Genomic DNA, 15165 nt, shown 5'->3' with positions numbered 1-15165 from the left:
TTTTTTGTTGAAGCCATAGACAATTATCAGTAAATGTTTACACGAAATTTACAACAGTGGTCTTTAGTAGCAGCACAACAGTTTACAGATTTTGAATTTAAAGCTTCTGACAACTGGGTTCATATGTTCAAAAATAAATATGGAATTTGTCAGCAAAAAGTGACAAGATTTGTTTCAAGAAAAAACAACACAGCGATGATCGAAGAAACTTTGGCTGCGGCACATGCTTTTCGAACCCAGATGTTAAAACTAATACCAGGTTTCAATAAAGATTTTTTTATCAACACGAACCAGACAGGATTTTGCTCTCTCTGTTTTTATGATTCTCTAACAAAATTCTTCGATTTTGTTTGTTCTTTCTTTCCAGAAGTCAGTATTAGTCTGTGTACAAACTATTTTCACCAAAAGACATGGCATGAATAAAGTGATGCGTACATACTCTGCTCTATATGCTCTCAATATGTCTGAAAATATCCTACCTAATCCTACCTAAAGTGTGTGTGTGTGTGTGTGTGTGTGTGTGTGTGTGTGTGTGTGTTCACAAAAGGCAACTGGTAACTTTGGCCCCCGAGTTAGAAAACAGGAAAATCTGGGAAGCTAACAACAGAGAGGTATACTGACTTTCTCAACCAGTGTTTGAAGTCTTTATGTGGGTCAAGAACAGTTTCTGTTAATTATTGACTCTTGGGGTGGACGATTATACGATGAAATCCTTCAGGATGATGAGAAATAATCAACATGTACAATTAAAGTGACTCCTCCGATAGGTACTCCACTTATTCAACCATTGATGTCTATTTTTATAGACAATAAAAAAAATTGATGAAGCATATACAAAATTGCCCTTATTGTATCGATAATAGTAGAGACATAAACTGACAAACTCTCGTGAAGACTGTATAAAAATACCATCAATAGTCCATCCATCTTCAGCGGACACTGCCAATTTTAAGGGAAATGATCCGATATGACTGGTATGCTTCCAGGGTTTCTTATGAAACAGCAGTTCTGATGAATGTCAACAAAGTATGTTTTTCAACAAACCTTTAAAAAAACCTTTGTTCCTGTAAACAATCGTCCTTCATAAATTGTGCAAAATGCGAAAATATTTTTTGTTTTCACTGTTTTTCTGCCAATTATCATTCTGATGCTTGGAAATAAAATACAAAATTGACATATGACCATGCCACTGTAAAACATTTTGTGACAGTAGTAATTAATTTACCTCCATTAAAAATGCATTTGAAATTATTTAACTTTTCAAAAAGAAAATATTGATAAGTGTAATTCACATTTTAAGTAGCTGAGACAGTCATTTCATAAGATAAATAAAATTGTTTATGATTTAATTGATAACACTTTCGGTCATTAACTTCATTTAAAAGTTGTTATAATTTTTAAAACAATTAAAAAATAAACTGAATTGTATCAGCAGGTAGGTAGGATCACACCCAGATTGTCCGTATGCCTTTCTAGCATGGATATTTTATCCATATGCTAGAATGCAACTTCTTACCATATATGAGGTGCGTATGAGTTACGCCTAAAACTTTCGATCCACTCCCCCCACCCCTTTCTTTTTTAAATTTTTTTTTCTTGAAAGCACGCTTTAAGACCTCTATGAGTGGACACCCCTGAGGTGCACTACCAACCTGTGAAGTCTCATCCTGAACTGAATTTCCAAGACCAGGAGGTCCCCTTGTTACTGCCTTTCAAAGTGCCTACGACAGATGTGGATTTCCTAGCAGCTGTCAACCAAACGATCAATGGTGTCGGTACGGATTGGAATCTCTTAATATCAGTGATCACGGATGGAGCACCAGCAATGTGATGCCATCAGAGAGGGCTCATAGACTTGATACGCAAAAAGATAGAATGCACACAAACGAGATGTTGTATGGAATTCAGTGCATTCTACATAGAGAGCCGTTTTGTGCAAAATCAGTAATGTTAGAAAACATCACGCGAATTATTACACACACTATAAACTATCTGAAAACATGTGGGCTTATACATTGCCAGTTTCGGCAGTTCTTGGAGGAATTAGAAGAGGAGTACAGTGACATACTTTACTACAACAAAGGACACTGGGTCAGCCGAAGTGAAATGCTGGGAAGATTTTTTTTATTTATGTTTGGTCTAGTACATTTCTTACACGAGACAGGAAAGAGTGAAGCAAAATTGGAAGATCCTTGCTGGATATCAGATCTCACACTTCTCACGGACATTACATCTCGCATGAACAGCCTGGGTGTCAGTTTGCAAGTGAAAATAATTTTAATTTCTGACATTTTGGAACAAGTAAATACTTTTGATAGGCAGCTTGTTCTTTGGGAGATCCAACTATTGTCTGAAAACACTTAAAGTTTCCCTACCCTTGGTTTGGTATATGAAAGTGCTGCATTTCAAGAATGTGTGTCAATAATTATAAAAATTAAGAAGCAATTTTAAGCACAATTTGTGGACGTTACAAGTGTGTCTCCTACCATTTGTTGCTTTGCACAGCCATTTACAGCATGAGTTGAAGGTGCTCCGAATCATCTACAGATGGAACTGATCGACCTGCAGTGTAATACACGGCTGAAGGACAAGTTCTTTGCAACACAAAGTACAAAAGAATTATATGAAAACTTTCCACAGCAAGAATTCCCATGCCCGTCTCATGAAGCCATGAGAGTTATGTCCATGTCTGGTTTCAACCTATGCATGTGTGAAAGACTTTTCTCTGTAATGAATAAATCAACGTTTCGGTCGAGTATTACTGACAGAAATCTTCGTAACTCCTTGAATTTATCATTGTATTGTGCTTTTGTGCCTGATATTAACTTTTTTAAAACTTCCTGGCAGATTAGAACTGTGTGCCGGACCGAGACTTGAACTCGGAACCTTTGCCTTTCGCAGGCAAGTGCTCTACCAACTGAGCTACAAAAGCACGACTCACGCCCCGTCCTCACAGCTTTACTTCTGCCAGTACCTCGTCTCCTACCTTCCAAAATTTACAGAAGCTCTTCTGCGAACGTTGCAGAATTAGAACTAATGGGAAAAAAAAGGATATTGCGGAGACGTGGCTTAGCCACAGCCAGGGTGATGTTTCTAGAATGAAATTTTCACTCTACAGCAGAGACAAGGTACTGGCAGAAGTAAAGCTGTGAGGACAGGGCATCATTCGTGCTTGGGTAGCTCAATTGGTAGAGCACTTGCCCGCAAAAGGCGAAGGTCCCGAGTTTGAGTCTCGGTCCGGCACACAGTTTTAATCTGCCAGGAAGTTTCATTCTAGAAACATCCCCCAGGCTGTGGCTAAGCCATGTCTCCGCAATATCCTTTCTTTCAGGAGTGCTAGTTCTGCAAGGTACGCAGAAGAGCTTCTGTGAAGTTTGGAAGGTAGGAGACAAGGTACAGGCAGAATTAAAGCTGTGAGGACGGGGCGTGAGTCGTGCTCGAGTAGCTCAGTTGGTAGACCACTTGCCCGCCAAAGCCAAAGGTCCCAAGTTCGAGTCTCAGTGCGGCACACAGTTTTAATCTGCCAGGAAGTTTCATATCAGGGCACACTCCGCTGTAGAGTGAAAATTTCATTGTATTAACTTTATAGTTTCTCATCACCAATGATATATACGTTTTGGACTTCTTTCTTTTGTCCAATTTAAAACTTTTATTTACTAATTGTGTCTCATCCTGTTCCATATTACAGAGGCGAACATTGTCATCTGAAAAATTTGGTATTGAACCAGTTGTTCATACTTACATGCTTAAAAATTATTCTTTAATTACTGAGCCGAACATGTGATATCGGTGAAATGAAGGGTATTTAGGTACCTAACATGGGCATAAAACAAATCCAGCATATTTCTGCACTTTTTATTTTAACCATGTCGTTTGTTGACAGGGTGATGGAATAACACAGTACCTTCCCACAACAGCTTTGCACACTGCGAAAGGAGCATGAGAGAGCCCTAGGTACAGTGTATCCCAGCTAGTGGGGAAAGTGAACCAGTGACATCCGTGTTTAGACACACATACTGAATTAGCGGGTATAGTTCTGTTTCCTTGTTTACACATATGGTAAGTGTACACACTGTGGCCAGGAAGTCACACATGTGCAGCAGCTCCCCATGTGTGCAGAATTTCTTGCCGGCCCTGGTGTACTGGGTAGAAAGAACCATTACGGACCATTCAAAATAATTCGACAAAATTTGAATGTGATCTGGAGCAGCAAAGGATGTTTATTGTTTTTCAGCCCTCACGTTCCTGTGGCATGTAGCATGATCACAGACTTGGGGGACGGGGGCTCTGACATTGTTATATGGTTGAATAAAATGGCAAACGGTCCCCCTATAATCCCCCAGTTCGGCAACAGCCTTCGTGCTACATGTGTACCACTGACCACATTTAACATGTACCTGTGTGGTGAGAGGCCATTTAGTGATACCAAAGCACTAGCAGTATAGGTAACACTTTCCACAAACATAACAATTCGTATGCAGCCAGCAAATGATAGTGCAGAGAAGTGTGCAACCAAGCTATTTTGCTTTGATGGACAAAAATGATTCTTTTCAGTGCATTGTATGAAATCTGGGAATAAAAAAATGTAATCTGGGAATAAAAAAATGTTAAAAGTGTTCCTTACACTCTGGCTCACTTCAACACAAAGTACACAAATGTTTATTGTGTTTTACAGAAATGTGTTATGGAGACAACTTTCTTCAGTTGGACTTATCCAAGCTGTTGCACTGTCTGGAGATGGTAGGTTACAGTGTTATATTGCGGACATGTTTGGCGTCCCTCGGCATGTGGTGTCCAGAGTGCGGCAATGTTATCAGGAGACAGGCCTTACAATGTGATGTCCTGGTCAGGTTGGAGTTTGCCAAACAACACATTCAGTGGCGTATGGAGCGTTGAGGCATTAGATGCTATTCATGGGTGAGTCACATTTCTCCACAGAAGGTCATGACTGCAGGACCGATGTTTGGCAATCATGATGAGGAAGCAAGAAATCAGTCGAATGTCATTTCCCAACACACTGCAATTCATGGCAGGCCTATCACAGTTTGCGGAGGCACCAAACGTGACGAGAAAATGCCCTTTTTGCTGAACCACCTCCAGCACTGAGTGTAGAGCGCTAGCGGGACGAGACAGAGGAGCCATACGTCATTCGGGTTGGAGTGGCCATCCGCCCCGACTTAAATCCAATTGAAAGTGTGTGGGAATACATGAAATGAAGGCTAAGGCACATGCATCTCCAACTAGGAAAAAGTGGGAAATTGACCAATGCCTTACAAAACATCTGGACCAACATCCCCCATGACTGCATCAATTCTGTGACCCACAGTGGTTGTCGCCGATGCCAAGCTGTTATTACTACCAGAGTTGGTATCACCTGTTTCTGAATATTCATTGTAACCAATAAATAAATTATTGAAATAGGAATGTGTATCTTTCTTTGCGATGAAAATGATTTCCTTGTCCATCAAAACCAAATAGGTGAGTTGCACTACACCACTGCACTGGCATTTGCTGGCCACATTTGAGATATAATTGTGTCAAAAGGGTTGCCTATACCACAGGCACCGAGGCTGTCGCCAAACTGAAGGTGTGGAGTGTAGAGGGACAACCTGCCATTTTATTCAAACATGTAACAATGTCCGTGTCCCCCTCCCCCCCCCCCCCCTCCCATGATCATGACATAGAAAGGTGTGATACATGAGGACTGAAAAAGTATAAACATCCTTTGCTGCTTTGGATGACATTCACATTTTGTCAAACAGGAATGAATGGTCTCTAGCGGTTCTGCCCTGTACTCAACAGCAAAAATTGATTGCCGTCTCATGACACTCCAAAGCAAAGAAGTGTTGAACCATCCAGGAGGTGTCAGCAGTACAAAACGTTGTCATGGACATTGTCCTGTTGCTCATCACACTGCGAACTGTCGTTTTTGACTGTAAAACATGTGGGAATCAATGCCCCAGAGGAAGAGATGGTTTCTTTGACACCTTTTATACCATCCCCTGAAGCCTTTTCAGGTCAATTCTGAGCAGTGGTGTGTGTGAAATGCTTTCCTCGGCCACTCATATGAAAATGTCATGTTTTAAACACTAGGAATCGCACTTCTAATCTTCATTGCAGAAGCGTCAAAAGAAAGTGTGAAATGTGGGCAAGAGGATCATTAACCCAACTTACACCTTACATGAACTTCTGAGTTCTGGCCTTTTTCCCCCCACATTTGTCAACACCATGCAGTTAGAACTGTCAATGAGCCTGAAGGTGACGTCACAGAGCGCCACATTTTGCACCATTACAGAGGAAGGCCATAGGCAACTTTCAGCCAAGCTTCACGCTTACGCACTGTGATGTGATATAAAAAGGAGATCTTTAAATTGTGCCGTGCAGTTAAATACTGCCCTTTAAATGTGGCACATATTTTGTAAACCCAAAATTTCTATTTTACAACTTTATAAAATAACTTTTACAATTATTTTATACTTTTGATTTTTACAAGAGAGAAGAAACATAAGTTAACATAAAATTGTTAATAATACCCAAGCCGAATGTCACTATAATCATTAATTTTAACAATACAGTTTCTAGAACATTCAAGTAGTCCATGTTTTGATATATACAACTGACTATCAGTCGGTAGTTGGCAGTCGGTACCTGCGTAAGTCTTTGTTTCAGCATGCCTACAGCAGGTCTTTTGTCTCACAAAGGTATGTGCAAAAAGCTCTTTCTAGCAATTGATTTCTCTTTCCTTGAATTTTTTTTAGAAGAATCACTGTAGTGTATGTGCAGACATTTATTATCTAGGGACAATGAGAAAGAAGATATGGTCACAGATATAAAGCTCACATCTAAAAATAATAAAAATTCTGAAAGTGTGAAATTCTGTTATGAAAATCAAGATACCTTAAAATAACAGCTATCACAGTCGCAATGGAAGCACAGCTCTCTACAAGATGCCAAAGCTAAGACAATTAGTAGGTAGGTAGTTCTCTTTCATCCTTTTCTGCTAAGAATGATGTTCCCAATAACTACGAGAACCCTCCCATCAATGATGCTATAGTAGCACAATAGGTAAATGGGCTGGCCCAGCTAATCTTATAGTTTCTGAGAATACCTATACTGCTGATGGAAGTGTTAAGGTGTACAGTCCCACGTTCATAGTCTGTTTTGATGCTCAATTTGGCAGTGCCCTGCCACTAACTATGGCTAAGCACAGCCCAAGTGGATTGGGTTGCGGGAAAATGTGTGTGTACAGGAACACGTGTAGAACCCATAGTGCATTAAATGTATTGCATAATGCGCTGGGTCCTCAGTTGTTGTCACTTCCAAAAATAAGAGCTCAAAGTAAGGTAATTGTAATTCATAATGGTTGTACAAACTACTCCTTAGTCTCTGCCTATCAACAAAGAAATAGTGTGAATGGTTCCAGTTCCAAATGGCTGCAAATCACTATTAACATCAAAGAGAGTATCTTATGTGTAAACCAACAATTTTAAAATCCTGGCCAGTGAACATATCTTGTACCTCAAATAATGTGTGTTTCAACGGAATAACTATTTGTCAATATTCAGAAGTAATCACTATCTCAAGTATTTTTTGTACATTTCTCCCTTCAGTTCTTCCTTGATACAGTTTCTATGTCTTGTAAATTACCTCTACATTCACTTGTCAATGCCATTACTTGCTCGTTGTGTGCTTTTACCTAAAACCTTCTATATTTACCATAAAATGACAATACAAATTCGTTTTTGGAGGGGGTCCACAGTCTGTAAACAGTGACAGTAAAAGTTAAATAGTGCAGTTTTTCACAATGAAGGCAACAGGGAAACCCAGAAAAAAATGAGAGACTGTGAAAGGAAAACCATAATGCAAAACATAAAAAACCAAGAAAACCACAGCACATGGTAACAAGAAAGAGAATAAGAGCCCACGGATGCTGCTGCTTTGGTAATAGAAGAAAAAAAAATGTTTACCTCATGGAGAACCCCTTCCAACACCAAATTAGTTTGTAAGCAAACATAGACAGAAGTGCTTCAACCTCAAGACAACAAAAAGTTTCATTTTCTTCCAAATTGAAGTTTTAACTTGCCTGAAATACACATCCTACTAGTTATCTAACCAGTGTTTATTTTATTCAGACAAATTAAATGTTTTTTTAAGTTTCTGAGTTTCACTTTATAGTTCCTTCTCACATTTTCCCTCCACCACCACCACTACCAACTCGCCTTTAACTTGCACAGTCTAAATTTACTGGCAAATGCTAAACAGAAGTGTGTAAGGTCCTAAAGTTTAATATTCATTTGTACCAGCAAGTTTTGTATGTATGTATATACAATAGTACTTACCCATGGCCTATCAGCACTGTGGAGTCGTCGACCACTCAGGCAATCTGTATGGTAAGTGCGATGGCAACGTTGACAGCTGAGCTGCTGTCCTTGCCCATTACCACACACAGAACACACCGTGCAGCGTTGACACACCCAGTTTGACAGTGAGGTGCCACCAAACGCTTTTATGTTTGGATCACGAAGGCCGTCTTCCAGGCAGAATCTGTGGTATGGCTCGCAACATGAGGCACAGTGAATAAGCTGGTTAAGAGGAAAGAAATATGAATAAATATGCAAATGATACATTCCGACATAAGATATGTAAGTTAAAAACTAATATCAAAATTCAAAATATTAAGCCAGTAAGAGTCAGATGAAATATCACAGTACACTGTTTGAGAAGCTGAAGATGCCGCTAACCTAATAATGCAAGCTAAACTAGAAAAAGTATATCATAAGAATCCTGTGTGATGCACACTAAATAAACTCTGAAACATAACACATAAACTTTGTTGCACATTTATTAAGTCAACACACTATTACTGCTGAAATTCTGTTGGCAAAGCCAAAAAATATTTCCATACTGCTGATCATTAACACAATAAATGTGTGAGTTTAGGGAATAACAATTTGTACTTTTGTACCTACATCTAGATTCTGGTCTGATTGTGGTAACTAAAGTAAGTAAGTAAGTAAGAAAGAAAGAAAGATAAGTGTTTAACATCCCATTAGTGTCGAGGTCATTAAGAGAAGGAGCACAAGGTTGGATCAAGGTGGGATAGCAAAGGAAACCAGCTATACCCTTTCAAAAGAACCGAGTAATTTAGGGAACTCCCGGAAAACCTAAATCACAGCCCACACGATAATTTTGAGAGTCCACAGTGTGATAACCACTGTGTTACCCCACTCAGTGCAGCATCTAAATATCTTACCTTCAACTATTACTGGCACAGCAACAACACCATCCCTAATTGCACCAGTTTTTAGTGTTTACATGAAACTACCCACATCCTTAATATTTAATGGCCATCATAAGACAACCAGAAAGCTCACTGAAATGTCACTTTCAGACACATTGCTCTTAATTTGTGTCGTAGAATTTGAATTTATAACAAATGCTCCTCCTGTTTGGGTGTAAACCTGTGTTTATTTTTCACATGTGTTGAAAAATTTCTCTCTTGTCTAGGTTATGATATAATTATGGCGAAGCATGTCTTGCGAGACTTTCCCCTCTACCAAGTGCTTTCCCCTCAAACTCTACTTGCATCGTGCCATCACAGCTTCTCTGCAGACTACAGTTCGCTTGTCTGTAAGCGATCAAGGGAGGCAGCATCTCTCTGATTATTTACTCAAAGCAATGGCGAAGCAACACATGGGTATTACTCACATTATAAACGATGAGCTTTAGTGAACAAGTTAAAAAAACAAATACAGGAGTTGTCTGAACCAGTAAATCCTTAAGAAAAGAGTTTAGCTGTATCTTGTATGGTATGCTTCAAATTTTCAGACAATCACAATTGCTACAGCGGTGGCATACTCGTGAGAGAATGTGCAACAGAAATGGCAAAAATGTTCTGTCACTATGATGCTTTGACACATATCACTAAAAAATCAAATTCTTTATATGAATGATAACATTAAAAATATATTAAACAATTTAACTGCAAACTTTCAGTATTACTTTTGGTATGCAGAAGAGAGTGCTGATCAAACATATCTTGGTTTTCTACTTTTATTTGCCTAAGATTGGACAACCTTTTAAGATGAAGAGGTATTCACTTTGCTTCCAGAATATCATGTTTGGATACTTTTAGTGCAGTTAAAAGGAGTGTTCACAAAACTGGTAGTTTTAGAAAATACTCTGCAATTTGTACCAGCGGCACAATAGCTACAGTGTGCAGCGAACTTTGCTTCCTTAGTCAAAAGAAATAGAACAAATTGTTTAACTTTTTATTTTACTGTTCACCAAGAAGCACAAATTGAGAAAAGCCTCAGAGTGCTGTCCACAAAAAGGCAATGTAAAGCAAAAGTAATAGGTGGAGGAAAACAATCACCATCTCTTGAAAATTTACACAATTTTTGGAAGAAGTTGATTTAGAATATAGAAATGTACTACTCCATTCCGAAATTCATTGGTTGAGCAAATGCCCCCCTCCCCCCACCCCACCCCACTTAGAACAGAATTTTCAAGTTTTTAAATGTGAAATTTGATGCTACAGAATTTTAAAATAAATGTAAGGATTCATTTTTTTAAAATCAGAATTAACATTTCTAACAAATTTTGCAAATCGGTGAAATTTTCTGAACCTACAGCTGCACAGAAAGAAATGCACTACTTCTCATATGTTTGCAGATATTACTGAATTTCAGTGTAAACTTACATTGTATAAAATTTATGTTTTAATAGCTTAACTCTTGTGACTCTTTTGTATGGAGAGTAAGTAGGGCTCATGATCCCCAATGACTGATGTTCATCTCTGCAATTGGTGGGCATGGCTGTGTTGGGTTGCTGATGTTACCGCACAAGTAGTGCTGGGGCGACGAGGGTGGGGGCAGCTGCTGCTCGCTGGAGGAGAATGGTTCTTGAGCCACACTTCGCCAGGACTGTTATAATATGTACAACTAAATGTCAAGAGTTCATTCTTATTATACTCATTTGTAATACCACTAAAGGGATGTAGTAGATACATTAAAAATCCGTTTCTCCTCATTTCTGAATCATTTCAACAAGTCATATGAATGGCACACGCCTAAGAAATATGTTTCAAAAAACGGGAAGGCAAACATAATATTTAGATTTGTTGAAAGGCTCCTGGGAAAGTTGAGTGCATCTGTAAGTAAACCGTGTGCAAGTTAGTTTCATGTTCCATGGACCATTTGCTTGATAAATCATAACGATGTGGAATGAGTCATATTACATTCACATTGCAAATTAATTTGTAAGTATTGCTGCAAATTGAACATTTATACGTCTTTTGTAAATTATTGTTAGTACTAATATCAAATATGAAGACTGGAGTTGATTATTCCGACCCACCAACTTGTACACATACAATAACAGAAATAATTCTACAGAACAAGAGGAGTTGTTGAGGAGATACTTTTTGGGTTTATTTTTCAATTTTTAATTTTCTTTTCAACTGTGGTAGATTATTTACAACAGACTTCATGAGGGAATAAATATACAAGTAAAGCAGCAGTCTGTATGTCCAATTCCTTAAAAAATATTTGCAAGATCATCATGGGTGAGCACCCTGTATTATTCTCACACCACATTTTTGAGCAACGCACACTTTAGTTTCATAAAGGTGAGTTACCACAAAACATTATTCTATTTTATAAAAACTGAAGCTGATGGGGGGGGATGGGAGAGGAAGGAGAGGGAAGGAATGTCAGCTGCATTCGGACTTTATACGGATTCAGTGGCGACGAGCAAAAATGCGTGTCAGACTGGAATCTGTGCCCAAGATCTCCAGCTTATTAGGCAGTTGCATTAACCATTGTGCCACCCGGACACATTGTTTATTGCAATTACATGAGGTATCTTGGTACGTCACTCAGAAAACCCACATTCCCATCCAGCACCACCTGTCCACAGTCTCTGTCTATGTCCTCTTTGCTTACTACTTTGAGATTCCCACAGGAGGTCAAATGTGATATTTAATTCGCAGTGAAGGTGTTGGATTCATAGCCCATTGAGGAGAATAAATTATATAAATGCACTGTGTCTGTTCTCTCCTTTCTGTGCCTGCCCCCCCCCCCCCCTCCCCCACCACTTACAATTTCATAATATGTATCACAGCTGCGAACATGTCCGAAAGAACAGACACCACACATTTGTATAATTCATTATTCCAAATATACAAAATATGTGAACTTACTGACCTGTCTCACCCCAAGATTTACAACGATTCTAAGTTCAAACGTGCCCAAACCAAGTTATTTTAGGAATTCCAAAATGTGTCTTTTTCCAGTTTAAATTCTCATCTACATTGACACCTAAGAATTCTGAAGTTTTCACCCTATTTATTATTTCCTTGCCATATGTTACACTTATTACTAGCATGGTTCCCCTGCTTATGCAGAACTGAATATGTAGTACCTTTTCAAAATGGAGGGCAAGACAATTCCCAGAAAATCAGTCAATGATACTTTTAAGAACATTGTTTAACATATCTTCTGTTGCTGTATGTATGCTTGGACTGATTACAATACTACTGTCATCTGCAAAAAGAATATTTACATATATGAGGACCATTAGTGGACCTAAGACTGAGACTTGGAGAACTCCATATATGCTTTGTCCCCAGTCTGAATAATGTCCTCAAACCACACTGGCTGCATTACTAAGTACAACTTTCTGCATTCTTTGGCTTAAATCTGACATTATCCAATGGTTGGCTAAAGTATCAATCCCATAAAACTTCAGTATATCTAGGAGAATATTGTGATTCACACAGTCACATGCTTTAGATAGGTTGCAGAAAATACTAGGTGGTGGCATTCAGTTATTTAATGCTTGTAAAATTTCCTGTTCCTTCACAAAATGATAACCTGATAAAACTATTCCATAAAACATCCTCCTCAGTATCTCTCCAAGCCACTTCCTCCTCTGCTTTCATTCTCTGCTGCCTGCACACCTACAAGTTCCGCACCAGCTTAATGATTTGCAACACCCTTCCCTGATGCGAAACTCCCACTCCTCCCTTTAACAACACCGGCTGTGATCACTATACTTTGCTCATCTTATGTTTGAATCTAATGTAAACAAATGTCTACTCGACACGCTCCGTGGCTTTGTATTGATGGTCAGGCTCAGTCTGCCCACACCAGATATTGTGATAGCACTGAAAATGTCCCTACTTACATATTAGTTATTTTGTTCTTATTCTAATGTGAATTATTCAACGACATGAGCTAAAGTATTGCATTATTTACTGTTTAGGTCAATCACCATGTTAAATGTTTAACTTGTGTAGTTCTTGTTTTAAATTTCATTGGACAGTCGTTACATCTCTAGCTCATGTGGTCTTAACATTTGTACATGCTGTGGAAATTAGTGAAGTTGCTTCGTGTTATGTAAGAGGGAAAAATGCATGGAAAACCATTAAAAAGCAGTGAAGAACAGATCGTGGTTAATATTTCCAGATTTCTTGGAAATATTATCCTTTGCTACCAGTACAGCAGATTTCGGACACAACATTCAAGTTTACTGGAGATTTTGTGATGAGTGTATTAGGTGCTTGGGAAGAAAAATGGAACACAGGTAAACAGTCTAATTTTGATATATCAGCAATATACTTTTACATCAGAGCTATCTCATGCAGCTGCAATATTGTAGGTTTGCAACAGGCTTTTCCGCTGCTCATACTCTCTTGTAATTTTCACTTTCCACTTGATCTCATGTGCAGCATATTACAGAGTTTTACTGTGCATTATTTCATTGTTCTTCAAATTGCACTAAGTGAATTTTGAAGTTAATCTGTTCACAAATCACCTATAAATAGAATTTGATGTTTCATTGTTAAGCTGTAGCAGTGCGTTAATGCTGCAACTTATAGCCTAAGGCTAGTGTGCTGCAGATTCCAGCTATGGGGAGTTCAGCGCAGCTGCACGTTAAAGTATTTGACATAGAGCCCCACTGCACAATGTTAACTAAGGTATGTGCACACAGAATAGGTTTTCAGATATGCACGTGGCTCTTAAAGACTTCATAAGTAATAGGATCCTAGTACATTGCCGTAGACGGTCAGTGTTCATCAGAGACAAGGGTATTGTAAGAAGTGCCCCAGGGAAATATGATAGGACCACTATTATTTTCTGTCTACACGAATGAACTAGCGGACCGGGTGGGCAACCTGTGGTTGTTTGCTAATGATGCCATGGTGAATGGGAATGTATTGAATTTAAGTGACTGCAGGAGGATGACTTGGACAAAATCTCTAGATGGTGTGATGAATGACAGCTGGCTATAAATGTAGAAAATATAAGTTACTGTGGACAAGTAGGAAAACAAACCCGTAATCCTCAGACACAGCATTAATAGTGGCCTTGGCATTTAAGTATCTGAATGCTAGTGCGACCTACTCTTGAGTATTGCTTAAGTGTTCTGGTAGGTTCAATAAACATACAGATATTATAGAGATGTTTTGAGAACTCAAATGAGAACCCTGAATTAGAGGAGACGTTCTTTTCGAGAAATGCTATCGAGAAAATTTAGAGAACCAGCATTTGAAGCTGACTGCTAAATGATCTTACTGCTGCTAACTTGTATTTCACATAAGGACCTCACAGATAAGATATGAGATATTAGGGCTCATAGGGAAGCATAGACAAAGTCATTTTTTTCCTCTCTCTGTGGGTGGAACAGGAAAGGACTTAACACTACAGGATACCCTTCACGACACACTGTTTGGTGGCTCGCAGCACAACAAGATTGCACTAACTGTACCCAAGTGTACTCTACAAGGCATCATGTACATTTAACGAAACAGACACACCAATGAGGTCACAACAAATTTCGAGAAATCCACAGTGCAATGTTTACTTCTGTATTAATCTTACAATGAACAAAGTATTGCAACTGTAGGCTGGACACAGTAACGGGAGGAAATGGTACGTAGCAAGGTACTGCAGGTACAAACATACAATGCAGGACAGAATCAAAATATATATTTGATTAAATGAGAGTCATTGAGCAGCAGACAGACAAATAGAAATGACATGCTGAGCCTTCATCCAAAGAGTCCTCATCCAAAACAAACACACACACACACACACACACACACACACACACACACACACACACACACAAGTGCACTTGCGAATAACGCGAGTGAAGACC

The 15165-nt window shown here is 38.8% G+C and overlaps 1 protein-coding gene across 2 annotated transcripts in view; it reads right to left on the bottom strand.

The window, feature by feature from the left end:
• LOC126297780 (histone-lysine N-methyltransferase trithorax-like) overlaps window positions 1-15165 on the bottom strand; it is a 221568-nt gene that overhangs the window by 72042 nt on the left and 134361 nt on the right. For both annotated transcript variants that reach the window (XM_049988962.1, XM_049988961.1), the window contains one exon: window positions 8340-8582. In XM_049988962.1, coding sequence (XP_049844919.1) covers window positions 8340-8582 — 243 coding nt within the window. The remainder of the gene's footprint in view (window positions 1-8339; window positions 8583-15165) is intronic.

The sequence above is a fragment of the Schistocerca gregaria genome, chromosome X (genome assembly GCF_023897955.1).
Source record: "Schistocerca gregaria isolate iqSchGreg1 chromosome X, iqSchGreg1.2, whole genome shotgun sequence".
NCBI classification, from domain to species: Eukaryota; Metazoa; Arthropoda; class Insecta; order Orthoptera; family Acrididae; genus Schistocerca; species Schistocerca gregaria.
The sequence above is the reverse complement of the archived record's forward strand: the minus strand, read 5'-3'. Positions and strand labels throughout refer to the sequence as shown.